Source organism: Pteropus medius, unplaced genomic scaffold, assembly GCF_902729225.1.
Source record: "Pteropus medius unplaced genomic scaffold, Ma_sr-lr_union100, whole genome shotgun sequence".
NCBI lineage: Eukaryota > Metazoa > Chordata > Mammalia > Chiroptera > Pteropodidae > Pteropus > Pteropus medius.
The window spans coordinates 13,200,419-13,218,278 of record NW_024349225.1 but is presented as its reverse complement, the minus strand read 5'-3'; the positions used below and the strand labels follow the sequence as shown (position 1 = coordinate 13,218,278).

The 17,860-nt window shown below is 41.1% G+C and overlaps 1 protein-coding gene across 1 annotated transcript in view; it reads left to right on the top strand.

Annotated features, from left to right (window-relative positions):
- Positions 1-12,219: 12,219 nt before the first annotated feature.
- Positions 12,220-17,860, top strand: part of MROH9 (maestro heat like repeat family member 9) — a 35,113-nt gene continuing 29,472 nt past the window's right edge. Inside the window, exons 1-4 of the mRNA XM_039881117.1 lie at positions 12,220-12,306; positions 14,039-14,118; positions 16,892-17,024; positions 17,614-17,700. Of these exons, the coding sequence (XP_039737051.1) occupies positions 12,220-12,306; positions 14,039-14,118; positions 16,892-17,024; positions 17,614-17,700 (387 nt within the window). The remainder of the gene's footprint in view (positions 12,307-14,038; positions 14,119-16,891; positions 17,025-17,613; positions 17,701-17,860) is intronic.

The window sequence follows — 17,860 nt, the reverse complement described above, 5'->3', positions numbered from 1 at the left end:
CATCCACGATAAAGTCTGCCTTTCTGGAGATCAACGTGTGGGTGACGAGTGGTGGGAGTGGGGACACAAGATGTGCCCTTTGCCTGCTGGTTCACTTGTACCATTTCTCTTATGGAAAGTCTGACTCTTCCTTTCCCAAATATTATAATAATGGAGAGAAGAACAGTTGCTCCCTGGGTTTCGGTAACTGTTATCAATTAGCTTCTGTGATGCAACAAATCACAATGACATTTAGTAGCTTAAAACACAGTCGCTTATTATTTCTCAATATCTTTGGGTTCTTTGGTTCTTGGCCGACTTAGCTGGGGCTTGATGGTCTAGGGTGGCCTCATATCTCTGAGGTTGTGGGTTATATGTTGTCTTACGCTTCCATTCCTATATGTTCCAAAATGTATATTAAGTATCCATTAATATTTTTGTATATAGGGAGCTATTTTTGTCTCATATATTTTTTCTTTAATGTTTATGCAGTGAGATTCACGATGTACGTAGTTTCACACTCTGATTTTATTTAGTAAAAATCACGTTGTTCGAGTTTCTCCATCTTTGAAGATTCTCTAACACAGTTTTAATAGCTGCATAATATTATTTAATTTGGGGTATGCCTCACAAACGAAGTAATTATTCTTCTTTTGCTGATCCTTGCATTATTTCTGTGATTCACAGTATAAGTAATTCTGCAATGAATGTCTTCGCAAACGGAATTTTGAATGAACCTCTTTTACAAGGCCTCTTGCAGTGCGTTGCTGAGCCATAGGACGTGAACTCTTTCAAAGCTCTTGACGGTCCGGAATTAGGTGGCAGACAGGCAGGGCCCAAACGCGTGTTCCCAGGGGCACTGAAGACGCAGGGAGGACCGCCCCACGTGTTTGCTCCCGCAATGCACATTTTGATCAGCAAAAGAGGACAGAAGGGTGCTGCCTCGGAAGACAGAGAAGCAGCGGCACGCAATGTCGGAGAAGAAATCAGCCCCGGGGTGCACAGGGAGGAGGAGAAGGGGGCGAGAGTGACCTCTTTTGTGCATCCCCTCCCTGATGTCACCTTGTACCCTCCACTCCCTCCCAAAGCTCATACAGTGTCATAGATGCAAGGTGATAAAAATTACTTTGCAAGAATAAAGGCTCTTTTTCCAATCTTGGCTTTGTTTATTAGCAAAAGCTTTCCTAAAATGAAAGCTTATTTAGTTCTGTATTTTTATCCGGTTAGGATTTGGTTTGTCTGCAAATGATAAAACCTGAAAACAGTACATTACAAAGTTTTTGATCATTGTTTCTGAACAAAGCCTGGGAGTAGCTGCGCAAGGCTGTCCAGTCAGTCCCACCGTCATCGACACCCTCGGACAGGGCTTCCGCCTCATCGCCTGGTCTGCAATGATCATGTTCTTGTTGCAGTCAATAGAAAAGAGAAAAGGGAAAACAAATCAAGCCTCTCTCTCCATTTAAGGATACTTCCAAGAATCTCCGCATGGACCGTGATGAGGAATTCTGGGAAATGTAGTCTTTTTTTCCAAGCAGCTAAGTAAATTGGGAGTTCTATTCTTATAGAAGGAGAACACTCCACGGTATTTAATAAATTAAAGTATATGAAAGAAAAATGATAAACTACATTAAAGAAAATAAAAGCATGTAAAAATTTTGAGGGAGCATGGGCAGCCAGAAGAAAATGCTTAGCTTCCATCTTGGGAAGTACGATCAAATACTTCTAGTAGAGACTCCTAGATATCTCAAAGGCACTATTCAAAGAAAGAAACCCGACTGCTCACCTCATCTCTGCTTCTTTTCTACCTTCTCTAACCCACGTTAGAGAGTAAGCGATGGGTTGAGTAATAAAAAGGAAAGAAACAACATACTTTACCCTTTTCCGGAGGCTGCCGAATTGCTAACAGCCCTGGCTTGGGGGAGAAGAAATTGTGATTTTGAGTGAGAGGGATTGTGTTATTGCATGAAATTTTAGTAACTTTTCATGACTTAATTGTGATAGTTCTACTTAAAGTGATGATAGGACTATTTAGCAGTGACAACAGCTCAGAAATGTTATAGATGTGTCTGAGAGATTTACCCAGGAGCAGCTTTCCTACTGAACAAAGTTAAAAGAGATAATGAGAAATGAAAGCAAAGATCACTTGTGATGATATCCCATGAGTACTGCTTGTGCCAAACCATGGGTACAATAACCACTTCTCAGGGGTTTTTTTTTTGCTGAAGATTATGTTTTAAAAAAGGAATGTAAGAGAGCAGTGGAGATCAAGGCGTAAAGGTAAATATTGGTGTCCTCCCCTTGAGCCATACAATTCATCTAACAAATATGTATTGAACTCATACTATTTTCCAGGTATGGTTTTCAGAATGGAGATAGAGAAGGGAAAAGAAATCACAGCAAACAGTAGAAATGGATTGGAAACCAAAAATCTCATCGACTCTCCTTGTCTAAAGAGAATTCACTTTATCTGACTCACTCCCACCTGGGGACAGCTGTTGAAATTTGAGACGCAATTCTTGGGACTTCAGTGCTTGAGGCTTAGAATCTGAACCCCATTTTACTAACAGAATGATCCTGTAGCATATGTCTTGAGTTTTGTGAGCTCATTTAATTATTTTTCTGCTAAAAGATGATGCCGACCCAATGGGTCCACACACAGATATGACGGACAGGGTATGAAACCACTTCCTGGAGAGGAGCCACTTTCCACTGCATCATCTAGAGGTGGAAATTTCTGTTTTCTCCATTAATATGGTGAATTTCACTTGCCTTTTCCGCTTTCCCAGTTATAACCGTTTAATGGCTACAAGTTTTATCTTTAGTGACACCTAGCGGCTCCATGTTGCAATGAGAACACTGTGTGGCTTTGAAGCTTTCTCTGGCTGAGTACCAGGCCAAGAGGGGCTAGGCGTGGGTTTCTTTTTCATTTCTACCCTTGTCGCTTTGTATCGTGGCAATCCAGAGTCTCCCGCTCCCTCCTTGTAAAACAGAATTGATATTTGTGCTCCCTCGTCACTGATGGGATGCCATAAATCTCTGGAAGAGAGACGCTATGTCCTTCCAAGTGGTTATAACCGTAAAACAGCCCCCTTCCCTCCTCTGAAAGCTATGGAGGTGATACCAACCAACACTGTGCAGACAAGAAGAGAAACAATGTCAAAGGTTTCCTTTCTCTGGCTGGAGCAGAGACATACGATGGAGATTTTTAGAGAGGAAGAAACCAATGGTTCACATTTCTCTGTCTGGTTTGAACTTGTGATTGTTTAAAAGCAAAATTAAAGCCAGAATTTGACATTCCAGATTTGAAAGCCATATCGAGATCATATTATAACAGACCCAATTGTGGTTCAGCAGTTAGTTACCATATTCTTGTCTTTTGTTTTCTCTCCAGCCATAGATTATAAAAAATTGGATAGAGTTAAGTAGATTCACAGAGAATAGAAGAATTCAATCCAAAATGACCTCCTTCTCTCTCCTAGGTTTTAAGTAGAGAAAAGCACAAAAAGAATATAGCACTCATGTATCTATATTTTCTTTAATAAAATAAAGAAAATATTATAGAAAAAGTTGGTCTTTTTTCTCCCTTTGTTCCAATCCTGTTCTTCTATCACTATGATGCATGTGATATTTATCCACCCAGGCCATGTTTTATGAAAATAATTTGCTATATATATGCACTAATCAAAAATATTATTCAGTGCGTGTTTTAATAATATAAATATTATTGTACTATAGATATCATTCTATAATTTGTTTTGCTGCTATTCATGTGAAGATATATAATCTTAGTCAATTATTTTAACTGCTGAGTTCCATTATATGAAAAGATCACAATTTATTTGTCTATTCTCTTGATGTCGGAATTTTTTTCTAACATTTTTCTTATTAAAACAATGCTGTGCAAGTACTTTTGTAATGGTGGGGTAAGAACTTCTAAAAACTTATTCCTCCATAAACGTAATTAGAACACAGGCAACATTGTCAAGATCAGCTTTGTCAGAACTTGGGGAATTAATCAAAGACTTGTAATCATCCATGGAGTGTTTGTTTTTCAAAAAAAAAAAGAAGAAGAAGAAAGGCTGAAAATCAATGGTAGCTGTGAAAATCAGCAGCCTAGCCACTACTAGAGAGAACAGAATAGATTTAGAGCTCCCCTCAAATCTTCCAGGAAACTGTCACTATTTGACTTATTATCTCCCTGAAAAAAAGTGCCATTCACAGGATTCATTTTTATTTTACCCGACTCGAACCTCTTCCAGTGCAAACAGCCCTATTCACAGAGCATTTGTCAAAACCGACCAGTGGCAACTGTTTAATGCTGCAGCTGCCTGAGGTGGCAATACCAGTTGGGGCAAACAGGAAGCCAACCAAAAAACTCAAAAGGAAAATAGGGAATGAGATGACCATAGCAGGCTTTGAAAACTCTGACAAATTTCTGGATGTCTAGAAGTCATGTCCATGTGCAAGGATCTGCACACGCCAAGAGAAGACCTGGGAAGGTTGGAATCTCTCACCTCTGGGCGACTTCGAGATATTTTGCAATTATGAAGGAAAGGCCCAAGGCAGTACTGTAAATTGCCGGATGTGTAGGAAGCATTCCACAACACACGCACAGATCCCTTTAGCAAAGGCTGGAAGGTTTTCTGGTTCAAAGCCTTTAAGGAAATCCCTGCCCTATCAATAGCTAACTGAACAAAGAATTCAGTGGCCACATGTGGCAAAGAATACAGACTTTACAGAATTAGTCCAGTAAAATCACTACGTTCACAAAAGAAAGCCATCAACAACAATTACAAGCATAGCAATGAACTCTGAAGAGGGGAACAATATGATTCCAGAGCTGCCATATTATATTATTTTACATAACTAGATGTTAATGACAATAATTATGACACATGCGAAGAAAAACCAGAGTATAGTCCATATACAAGAAGAAAAAGCAATCAACAGAAACTGCCCATGAGGAAACCAGATGTTCTACTTACCAGAAAAGACTTCTAGTAAACTATTATAAATATGGTGAAAGAAATTAAGGAAACCATGTCTCTAAAAAAACTAAAGAAAAGTATAAAAACAATGTCTCTCTTACCAAATAGAGAATATCAAAAAGATATAGAAATTCTACAACACAACCAAATAGAAAAGTACAACAGAAATAAAAAATTCACTGGAAGGGCTCACAGAAGATTTAAGTAGCAGAAGGAAAAATCAAAAAACTTGACAATAGGTCAGCTGATGTCATCCAATCTAAAGAACAGGAGTAAAAAGGAATGAGTAAAAAATGAATGAGTAAAAAATAAACAGAGCCTCAGGGATTCATGGGATATCATCAAGTATACCAAAATATGCCTAGTGAGTCATAGAAGGAGAGAAGAGAAAAAAATAGAAAAAAAGCTTTGTAAAAATAATGGCCAAAATCTTTTTGATTTAAAAAATATATATACAAAAATATACAAAAATAAATTCAAAGTGGATTAAAGACTTAAATTTAAGACCTGAAACCACAAAACTCCTAGAATAAAACACAGGCTGCAAACTCTTTAGCATTAGGCTTAGCAGCATCTTTCTGGATATGTCTCTGCGGGCAAAGGCAACACAAGAAACAAAGAAACAAATGGGACCCCATCAAACTAAAAAGCTCTACACAGTGAAGAAACCATCAACAAAATGAAAGACAACCTGCCAACTGGGAGAAGATAATCACAAATGACACATCTAATAAGGGGTTAATACCCAAAATACATAAAGAACACATACCATTTAACAGCAGAGAAACAAACAAGTTTAAAAAGGGGCAGAGGACCTGAACAGACATTTCTCCAAAGAGGACATACAGACGGCCAACAGACATATGAAAAGATGCTCAACGTCACCAATGAGACAAATGCAAATTAAAACCACAATGTAATATCATCTCACACCTGTCAGAATGGCTATCATCTACAAATTTTCACTTATTTTTAGTTATTACTTTATTTTTATGTATTTGTTGTGAAATGGTACTTCATTGGTCTGCATTTCCATGACTCCAAGGGAGATTAAGCCTCTTTTCATCTTTATTGACCATTCGGTTACCCTCTTTGGTGAATTTTCTATTCATGTCCCATGCCCACCTTCTATCTGGCTGTTGGTTTGCAGAACTTCCTTTCAGTGCTGATAAAATACAAACCAGAAGCTTCTCTTCTCAGTAGTGATGAGTGAGTATGAGCAGCCTCCTGGGCATGTCAGTACAATCTAGGCAGGAACCACACCCATTCTAGAACGGAATCTTTGAAATATATAGTTGCCACGGCCACTGACAACATCTCCAAGGATTCCTTTGGTTGATAGAGTAGTTTACCTTTGACTAAGAGGTAAAACTACTTGAGATCCTCCTCATTACCCGGCACCAACAATTACAGAATAGCTACACTCAAGTAAGTGACTTTTCTCCTATTAACCCTTCAGTCCGTCAAAAGCCTGTCTTCTTTCTAGCTTTGACTACTTTTCTTAGGTTTTTTTATTCTGTTCTGTTAAAAGAAAGAAGGATGGATATATAGAATTTACCTCACCATGGCCCTCTTCTATAGTTCTTACCAGATTTGCCAACTGGAAGAGTTTATTTTTGTTAATTAATCTCCTAACTGCATGTCTATTTTCCTTTCCACCGCCTTACTATGTCCCTCCTGACCTGCAGGCATCTCGAGCTCTCGTGTTAACTTCTGGCAGTCTAAACCACCCATACGTCGATACGCACATACGTTGGGTCGCACACCGAGCACTCAAGCTCTAAAACTGAGCTCCCCTCCTGAAGACATTTCATTTTCCTCAGTGAAGCTGGATTTCAAGGAGTCAGGGAAAAGAGAAACTCATCAGGTGGTGAAATGTTCACGAGACTAAAGAGTCTAAACATCAACCGAAAATGTTGGTCACGATTTATTTATTAAAATAAATCATACACGTGTAAGAATAAAGAATAGCAAAAACTGTGTCGTGGGGAAAATTCTAGATGTGTCCTAAAATGTCTTCATTTATGTATTTACTCCTGTGAGATTTTTAACTGAATTCTGCCAACGATCTAAATGTCCTAAATGAAAGACGATGCTGAGCCTTAAGTGAGAGAGCAGTCGATGCCAATGAGTTGATTCCAGCCAGGTGAATGCATACTGAATCTTGTTTATTTAAAATCCTAAACAGAGCCTGACCTTCTGACCTACAGACACTGTCAAACAATAAATGGGTGGCTTTCTGATCGTTAAGTTTGTAGTAATCTGTCACAGCAATAGAAAATTAATACAACCTACGTGCCAGGTAACATAATAGCATCGAAATTGATAAAGCAAAGCAAAAAATATAGGAAAGTTACTCGTTTATGTAGCAATACAAAAAATTCTTTTGTAGCATTAGTGGTAGAAGATTTTAACTCACCTCTGTCAGCATGAAATCAGGGAGTCAAAAAAGGGAGAATTCAGGAAACAGAAGTAAGTAGGTGTGTGTGTGTGTGTGTGAGAGAGAGAGAGAGAGAGAGAGAGAGAGAGAGAGAGCGAGCGAGGGGCACGGAGAGAGGGAGAGAGCCATATATCAATCTCTATCCACGGAAACAAAGAACGTTTCTTTTTTTCTAATGCCCACAAAAAGGTATATTCATAAAGAATAACCATATGTTAGGCTAGAATTTTCTGTATGAATCTCAAAATGTAGAAATAGAGGCATTCTTTGATCACAATGCAAAAGAAAATTAGAAAGTAATAATGAACATATGAAACAAACACACAAACACAAAAAAGTACCTTACTATTTGCCATCTAAACTGTTCTATTTTAAAGAATCCTTGGGTCAAAGAGGAAATTAATATCGAAATTACACAATATTGATAACACTACACATGAGAACCTACGGTATACAGCCAAAACGGGGCACAGAGAAAAATGCTTAACCTTCAATACTTAGAATAATAAACCAGAAAGAATGACAATAATCGAATCAAATATCCAAAATAAGAAGTGACAAAAAAGGACAAAATAAATCCAAGGAAGGTCGAAAGAAAGAAGGCGTGCCCTCAAGACAAAGCTGAACTCTCGAATTCGATAAGAGAAAAATCGCGGGACTAACGAAGAAATTCTAAATCTGGTACTTTCTCATGATGAAATGAACACTTTGTTTCTGTGACATTCTTTTTAAAAGCAGGGAAAAAAATACCAGATAAATACAAACTGAGGGCTACTCTAGAAAAATCTCTGGCCAATCCTCTTCAAAAATAAGGAGAGATTGTAAAACAGCTCCAGATCAGAGGAAATGAAGGAGACGTGATGATCACATGCAACGTGGGATTCTGGATTGGATCCCAGAACAGGAAAAGGACATCAGTGGAAAAATGAATGAAATCCAAATAAAGCCTATAGTGAAGTTAATGAAATTGCACCAATAGTAACTTCCTAGTTTTGACGACTGCACCATGGTTTCAGAAGATGTGAACGCTGGGGGAAACTGGTGTGGGCTGCATGAGCACTCCATTCTCTGCGCAACTTTTCTGTAAATCTAAAATCATTCCCCAAAATTATTTTTTAAAAAGGGATTAGACAGAAGACCTAGAAAATCTAAACAGAGTAATTAAAACAGAAGAAATAAAAATGACCGTCAAAGGGCTGGTCAAACAAACGAACAAACAAAAACATAGCAGGTCCTAAAGATTTTATAAGGGAATTTTACGAAACACATCAGTCATCGATGACTCCAATTCTAATTAAATCATTTTGATATCAGAGAAATTTAAAAGACGTTCCTATTCTTTTTGAAGTAAGTGATTCGAATTATTGAAGTAAACAATTCAAAATTAATGTCGCCTTTTCCTTTCTGATCTTAATATATTTCATTTCTTTCCATTTTCTAATGATAGTGGATGGGCTGCCCAGAACCGGTAAAGGGCAGCAGCAGCCGTGGTCACCTTCATCGTGTTCTTTTAGGATAATGCTTCTGCGTCTTTCTTTACTACCTCTGGTCGTGGCTTTTGTATTTCTACAACACATTAAAAAATTAACCCCATATCTGTTCTATTAAGAATTATTATCAAGAAAATAGATTCGAAACTATCAGATTTTTTGCCTCAATAAAAATTATGTGAATGTTTTTGTTAAGCAATTAATGTTAAGAATTTTATTGTAAGTTTCCTTTCATTGAACTATCCTTGTGTGTTTGGAGTAAAGACCATTTGGTTATAGTTCATTACTCTTTTAGGGTGGTTCTGAATCCTGTTTGCTAATCTTTTTGTTAAGTGCTGTTCAGTAATATTCACAACGAATTTGAAGTTTTAAGTGTGTGTGTGTGTGTGTGTGTGTGTGTGTGTGTGTGACTTTGCCATCAAGGTCATACTAGCTTCAGATTTCAGCATACGTCCCACTCGGTGATAAGAGAAATTAAGTGTCTTCCCTTTTAACTAGTCTCCTCCTTCTCTCTGACCAGCTAAGAGTCTCCATCGCCTGCGGTCCAGTGTGCAATGATACCACATGGTAAGTCATACTCTTTAAGGACATTAATGTAACTGAAATCTCTTGGGGGTGGAGGCGAGGCCCAATTCGTTCATTCTCTCCATTACGAGGCTATCGTAATTAATGTTTAAATACATATGCGTAGGTGAAAGTAAAAATAAATAAATAAATAAATGGCAGTTTGGTTGAAAACCGTTTTTAGCTTTCCCCCTGCAGAGTCATGTTCTCGCTCACCCTCACGTGCCCCGGGGAACGAACTTCAGCGCAACCTGAAAAGGATGAAGGTTTTGACGCGTCCCGCTCACAGCGGTACAGGGGTTGGCCCACCCAGCCCCTGACTGGTCTGCTATGCAGCCGCATACCCTTCCCACCAAACAGTGTCAGAAGCGATAGCCTGCAGAAAGACAACGCACCATGCTGTGGGCAGACCAAAAACAAATATATATATATATATATATATATATATATATATATATATATATATATATATATATATACTTTTATATATTTTTTTTCCCCAGTTCACAGCCATAACCCCAGAGAAATAAAGATGGGGGGACTGTGAGAGGGGAAACCCCTTTCCCCTTCCAATAATACTAAAAGTAGCTCACGCTCACAGAGCATTAATAACGTGTTAGGCATGCTCCAAGCAGTTTAAATGGATAACTCATTTAATCCTCACAGCAGTCCTGTAGGGTAAGGACTACTATTATCCCCACTTGACAAAACAGGAAACTGAGACAGGAGGTGACCTTCCCAAGGTCACACAGAACTACCAAGTGGCAGAGATAGGATACAAACTTCTAAAGTCTGGTTCCAGCATCACCAATATAAGCACCAAGCTCTACTATGCCAACCCTTAAACCAAGAATCTTGCATGTCCTGGCGATGGAGGAAGACCTGTAAATAAATTAGGAGGCTGAAGATTTTTAAAGAACAGGATTCCATATGAATAATAATGGTGAAGCTGTTATAATAACCAAAAGAGATGAAAAATTCATGGAATCAGAATCAAGACGGGAGACGAGTATCTAGGAGGGAATCTTGGATGGGAGGCCGGCAAAGAGAGGAGGGACAGAGCAGAGTGGCAGCAGTTACAGGAAAGCACAGCACCATTTTCCAGGCTCCTCGACACTGCTGTGTCTGGAGGTTGTATCTCTGGCAGATGCACAGGAAACCACAGAGCCACCGTCGCAGACTCTGGGGCGGGAAGGAGCGTACGGGGCAGGAGACGGTGGGGAGACGTGGAGACTTTGTCCACTGTGCACCGTTTTTACTGTGCTGCGCATGTGCGTGCACTACTTTTTAAAATGTTTAAGTAAACAGGGTAGAATGCTTTAAGAGTTCGTTCTAAGTTTCATCGCTGGGTCAAGTTAGGGACTAGGACCCAAATGTGCAATATGAGAAAAGTGAAAACTAGAAGAACCACAAGAAAAAGAGTGCACAGTTCCAGGGGCTTCTGCAGCGGTGGCAAGTAAGTTAACTAGCTTTGGGAGTGGTGGGTGAATTTATTCGGGGAGTAGACCTCAGCTCTCTCAACGTCTGGCCTTGGCAAGGCTGGGAGGGGCATGAGAGCCTCAGAACGGCGAAGCCGGCCTCAGTGAGACGCCGGCACAGACAGGAGGCCCAAGAGCTGAGGGCGCTGGATGTGCAGGCCCCCGATCCAGACGGCCCGTGTGTCTGCACTTTTTGATGTTTTGCTGTTGTCAGAGCAAGGAGATAGTCTGCAGGTGGAGGAAAAGGGGCAGACTCACGTCACACCCTAGAGGACCAAGGTCAAGGCTCCCTTTGAGCTTTCCCAGAATTGTCTGGGAATTAACTACAAAAGAGTTCAGATCCCTTCAGAACACTGGGTATTATGATAATCCCTCTCCCCTGCTACCCCGCTAAGGTGGCCTCAGAAGCACACATTGTATGTGTGTGATTTGAAACATCTGAAATTTAAAGAGCTAGTCAAATTGGCATGACTCCAATTTTTCTGGCCCCAAATGACAACAGATATTGAACAAAAATGTCAACGATGTAAGATGTATGTATATATAGCAGATGGTCAGCTTAGAGAAGAAAGCCCAAAAATAACCACGGAAGCTTAAGGCCCACCTGACTGGTCCTGGAGCCCAGGTTATGAAACATGTCACCAAGTAAGAGTCCCAGGATTATGACCATTTTATCATTTCCTGTGGGTTTCAAAGGCAGGTCCATCATGATTAAGAGTAATTGATTCATGAGATAAAAGGGAACTTAGCCACAGAACAGAAGTTAAAGCCAGAGTGACAATCACACCCCCACCAGAGGAGGCACTGGAGAATTTCTGGTAACACTGGTTACACATTCAGAACAATAATAAAAAGCCTAACTGGGGAAAGCAGGTGAAATTTCTGGCTAATTCTTATAACTTCCTAGAATGACACCCCTGGAAGCTGGTCAATCCTTATTGCTCCTCAACGTGGCTTTTTGCCTTAAACATCAGCGGTGACATGGCACAGGGAAAAAGCACACCATGACATGGACGGGATATGCTTTTAATCAGGGAACCGCCACGAGATGTGACGTCACAGTAATACGGGCAGAACAACCTGGTGATGGAGCCGCAGCGACGATCTGGCTAAGGGATGGGAGGCAGAGGGCCATGTGACCACAGAGCAAGGAAATGACAATTTACCGCCATGCCAGCGAACTCTGGGACTGAATGAAAATAGTTCACCTAAAAAGTGCTTCTCACCGGCCGCATGTCAGAATCACCGGGGCGGGGGGCGCGTTTTGTTTATTAACGCTGATGTCTGGTCGTGAACACAAACCTGTTAAATTCAAATCGCTGGAGGGGTCCCCGGGGATCCGAGCCAGCATTTTCCAGCCCCTAGACGTACTGCCCACGTTGAGCCCGTGATTAGATTCTAAGTGTCGTGCACTGACCTCCGAGGACGCGAGGCCCAGTCAGGACCTGCCCCGTGAAAGCTCCCGCCGAGGCCACAGTCCCAGGGAAATTGCTCGTGTAGACAGACTGTGCAGTTAGTCACTGCCAGAGAACTGAACGAAAACGGTCATGAGGACAAACATGTCCTTATTTCAAAACAGACAAACCACCATTACAGTGAGAGTCGCCTGTCACAGCAGGTTTTATGTTCTATAAGCAATAATAACGTGCCTTATACTAACAAGCAACACAGCAAAGACTTATTCTCTCACGATTAGAATCATGTTTGACGTTGCTCAGAACCAATGGTGGGCACAAATATAAACATCCGAGAGAAGCGAGCGAGTGCTCTGCACTCAGTCTGAGCACTGCCCAGGGAGGGGACACTAGATGACACTCGACATGCTGTGTCCTGGAAAGGCCATGGCAGGGTGCTTACGACTAGCGAGAAAACACCGTCTTTGAGTTCGGACTCCCAGTCAGGAAGCTTATCTGACTACCTTAGTCAGTTTGAGCTGGTTTAACGAGACGCCCCAGACCAGGTGGCTTAAACGACGGAGAATCATTTCCCATAGTCCTGGGCGGCCCAGGGCCGGAGCACAGGAGATGCACGTCCGGTGAGAGCCCACCCCCTCCCGCTTTTCAGACAGTCTTCTCCTTGCATCTGCATATGGCAGAGGGAGACTGAAAGCAAGCTCTCTGGGGTCTCCTCTTATAAAGGCGCTAACCCCATTGAGGGGGGTCCCACCCCCATGACCTCATCTAACTCGAACCACCTCCAAAGGCCCCACCTCCTCACGCCATCACGCCGGGCATTAGCGTTTCAACATGTAAATTTCAAGAGGCCATAACCACGCAGCCCATAACAGGGACCCGATGGACAGGCGCCTGGCCCTAGCCCATCGGGGGTAGCCGCCACATCCCACAGAGGCAGCACAAAGGTGCCACAGGGCATGCAAGGCCGGAGTCAGAGGACCGGCACGGAGCAAACAGAGGAGGGCCTTTCGGGGTGACAAGTCATCAGGGGCGGGCCCCGCCTACGCAGTAGAGGACATAAGTCCCCTCAGACATATCATCATCATGCAGCAGCACCTAAAAATGGACTTTGAGCTACTTCAGAAGTAGAGAGCGAGAATGTCCATAAACAGCACTCACGGCCGTGATACAAGAAAACGACTTTGCAACAGAGGCTCGCGTGAGCAAAGCGGGGTGCACGGGAGAAGGGAGCTGCCGTTCCATCGGGCTTTCTCACGGTCTCCTGTCTCTCCAGTGGAGCACCGGGAGCTCTCCGTGGAATCTCGCCGACCCTCGCCGACGAGTTTCAACCGTTTCGCTCCACAGCTGTGCATTGACCTGCACGTGGTTCCCCTTCTGTCGCCCATAGCTTAGACTTCCGTCCCCCTGCCAGCATCGTTAGAGGCAGACGCCACCCTGAGCAGATCGCACCTAACGGTTCCGCGGTGGAAAGCATGCCTCACGAAACCGGGTCTGGAAATGCGAATTCGATAAGCGCACTGGATGCCTGTAAAAGGCCCGCATTCGGTATCGTGGGTGTAATTACAGTTTGGTCTCAAAACTTCTATGAACTCTTGGGCTTATGTTCCAGCCCAGGATGGGAGACCTACACATGACGTGATGAGTCCGTTATCACTGATTTTTCTCTTTTTCCTGGTACTTCCAGGAGCCTGTGGCCACCAGGCTTTGGGATGCATACGCGAGCCTCTTAAGTAATCAAGCCATGATCCTGGCCATGAATTCCAGGTACCATAAACTGCAATTCTCTCTTATTTCACTGATTGAACATCTTAAAATGTAACAGAGGAAAATCACAACGGCGAAAAATTAAAAATGACTCAGAATTCCACCATCCTAACTCAGCAACTGTTCTTTCTCTCTTTCTCATGTTCTTTCCCAGTCTTTCTGTGTTCCATGGATAGGCAGATCATGAGTGCAGAATCATAAGCAGACCGTGCACTCAATTTTCTGTAATACTTTTCATTTGGGCATTTTGTCTTAGGTTTTTATTCTTCCATACAGTCACACTTCCATTTCAATATAGTATAATATTCTCACATTAAAAATTTTCTGCATTATCTTTTCCAATATTACGACAATCATCTTTGTACATAAAAGACTGTATCTTCTCTACCATACGCCTTTGAAATATCTGAGAGTGAGGCCATCGACGTAGATGATGGGCCACCGTGTAAAGGGCTTGCTCCTGCGAATTCTGATTGGTCGACGGTGTGTGTCCACCGGGACCATCGCTGAGGCCTCGCTTCTGCAGGCTGCCCCCGCCGATGACCCAGCATGGCGGGACGAGCAGCTCCAGTGGGCGACTGGGCTTAAGGAGCCTCCATCGGCCTGGCGAAACCCTCCTTGGCACTTCCGGCCACCCCAGGCCCTTCCTCCCTTCGCTTCTTCTCTGGTTTCTCTGCATCCCGTTCTGAGAGCTGCTTCCCCAGAACCCGAACTAGTAAAAATAGGATGAACCTTCTTAGAGCTTTTAGCATGTGCTGTCAGTTTGTGGCCCAGAAGACCTGCACCGATGAGTGATAAGCTTAGTGCATTATTTTTCTGTCATTTTAAGTGAGAAAAACTCTTGATAGCATTCAAGTATTTCTGAGTCCTTTGAATCTTATAAATTTAAAAATAGATTTCTCATTGCGATGATAGAATGAAACGTACATCCTTTCATATTTAGAACTTTCTATGGTGAAGCATATGATAAATATGTGTCAGCATTCCATGATTATCTGAAAATATAATCCTCGTGATCTCAGTTAATACAATTTATTATGTATATAAGTATACTTCCTTATTAGTTATATTAAAGGTCTCTTCTTTTGCAGAATTTTTATTTTTACCTACCACATGCTGAAAACCAAATGCTTAATCTTTCTACTGTTTCTATTTCTTGTATCTTTAATAATTTCTATTTTCCTCATATCTTTAATAATTGAATAACATATATTTTAAAAATTATATCTAACGATTTATAAATTTTATTTCTATGTGATTCCGGATATTTCACATTATAAATTATGCCTTGTATTATTTTATAAGAATTGTATACATCTCTCTTAATACTCTTTGATTTGAATTAAACATAGTATCCTATTAATATGGCCCCCTGATTTGTTTCTGATCATATTTAATATAATTTCCCATGCTCTCATTAGGAGGCATCTACTTTCTTTTATTCAATTGTGATTCTTGAAATTATGCTTGTAAAAATATATATTGCCTTTTTTTATTGAGCTTATCTAAAACTTGCTGCTTCATAAAACAAAAATTCCCAAGTAATATTTTTAGTATATCTGTTCTACTTCTCACTTCAATCTTTGAAGCAAACATTTAGCTCAAAAATTTAACAAAAGCAAACTCGTACAGTAATTTAATGAGGAATGTTTTTCTTCTCAAACTCCTTTCTATACCACCTGGTTGCACATTCTAGAATAAAAGAAAATGCTTACACTAAAACATCACTTGTTGTAACACACGTTAGTAACTTAACAATGTCTCATTTGAAAACCAATTATACGTAGACCAAAAAAATGTGTACTTGCCGACAGTTGCCCATGCTGACACATAGATGTGCACGTGGCTTTCTTCTTTAGTGTTATCAGCGTCTGACTCTCAGCCTTCTTCACATTTAAAATTTGAGACACTATTTTCTATTTCATCAAAATCTTAATTTTGCATTTTCCTAAACCAGATTATATATCCCTAGAAGTTAAACACCTTCTTCTAAAACACTCTACTAGAAACTTTTGATAGATACCTGTTCAGAGTCTGATAATCTAGTAGAGCTCATGAATAAGTCAAACCCATCTTCCCAAGATCTGGAAACTACCCAAGAGATTCTCTTTTAAACAGTGGCTCCTCAGACATTTAGAATGTCTTGTTCAGTAGAGAAAAGAGATTCTGAGTCCAGCAGGGGATTTCCTACCTTACCATCTATATCACCATCTTTTCAAAAAGTAAAGAATTATTTTCACCTCAAAAAAATCAGGAAGGACTGGTATTCAGATCACACACATACCAAAGGAAAAACAACCGTGTCACAACTTACTTTTCTAGCTGCTCACCGATGGGCACATTTCTCTTGCCATCAGTTGGAAGATGCATTCCAATTCGGTTATATTAAAATGTGAGAAATATCATATCATGGATTAGAGAAAAACTGTGGCAGTAATATATTTCAACCACCTAACGCTCAGCATAGCTTCATGGCCTTGGCTGAGAACATAACCACTCTTTACATTACTATGTCTATGGAGGAAAAAAAAGTCCCATTTCCAAATAACTAATTACAAATGATGTTTTTGCCAATAAAAAAAAAAAATCATTCCTTTATATTGAATGCTTCATTGTCAGTTTTATGAGACTATTTAAAACCCACGTGTTATATAAAGCCAAAAGCTGGGCTTCATTTTCTAGTACGATCTCTCTTAGCACTAAGAAAAAGCCATTAAAGTTAGGTTAGGTTTGTTCTCTCCTCAATGTAATAATTGCACATTTTTCTTGCCAGTTTTGTGGATCCCTTGCTGCAGTTTGAAGCTCAGTTGACCATGATAGAGTCGTCCTTTAAAAAGACATTTTCTATACCAAGTTTTGACAAATTGAGAGAAATAAGCAGCCGCAACAACAACAAGGACCTGGAGGTAGGATTTTGCTTCCCGCCATCACGGTGGGACATCAGGATGCACCACAGTCGTCCTCAGAAACGTCTCTCCAGGCAGGTCGCAAACTTTGTGGTGTTCTCCTCGCTCTCTTAGGAGTTAAGGTGGATGCACAGTACTTCCCAGCGCTCATCTCTACCCTTGGGCTCTGTATGAATGCGACGACCCATGGGATTTAATGGACTGTACTGGTTTTATAGGAACAAATAAAGGGGTGAATGGATTTTTGCTTAATTGGTTTAGCGAGGATGAGGAGTTTACTGGCAGGAGCTGCAAAGAGGGAATGTGAGCAGGGAGAGGTGGACGCAGGGAGAGTCCCAGAGTGACACCGGCAGCATGCGTGGTCCCTGACTCCTCTGCACAGCTCCGCAGAGCATGGGCCCCCGTAAGGTGCAGGAGCGACTTGTGGCCGGGGGCACCGGGCGAGGTCTCTGCACAGCTACAGCTCGTCCTTCCTACCTTCGGTTTATGGGGGAGAACTTAAGATGCCAGGATGCAAAACTATAGACATTGGATAAAATTTGATGTAAGGCTGGCTGGCTGACTGGTTATGTGGCTCCTTGTTTTTCAGAATTTACACCAAAATATTTTAAACGTGTATGAGGACACTCTTCTGATCTTAGTGTCTAAAGACCTGTACAAACTGCAAATCTTAAAGGTAAAGGGTAAATGAGAAATATTGTTTTCTTGCCATAACTCTAAAAAGCTGACCATGTTTCACGGATTATTTCCCCTTTGCCATGCTTGTTTCTCCTTCCAATATCTCAGGGCTGAAGAAAATGTTTTCTTTCCAAGGAGTGTGATTATCCTCCAAATGA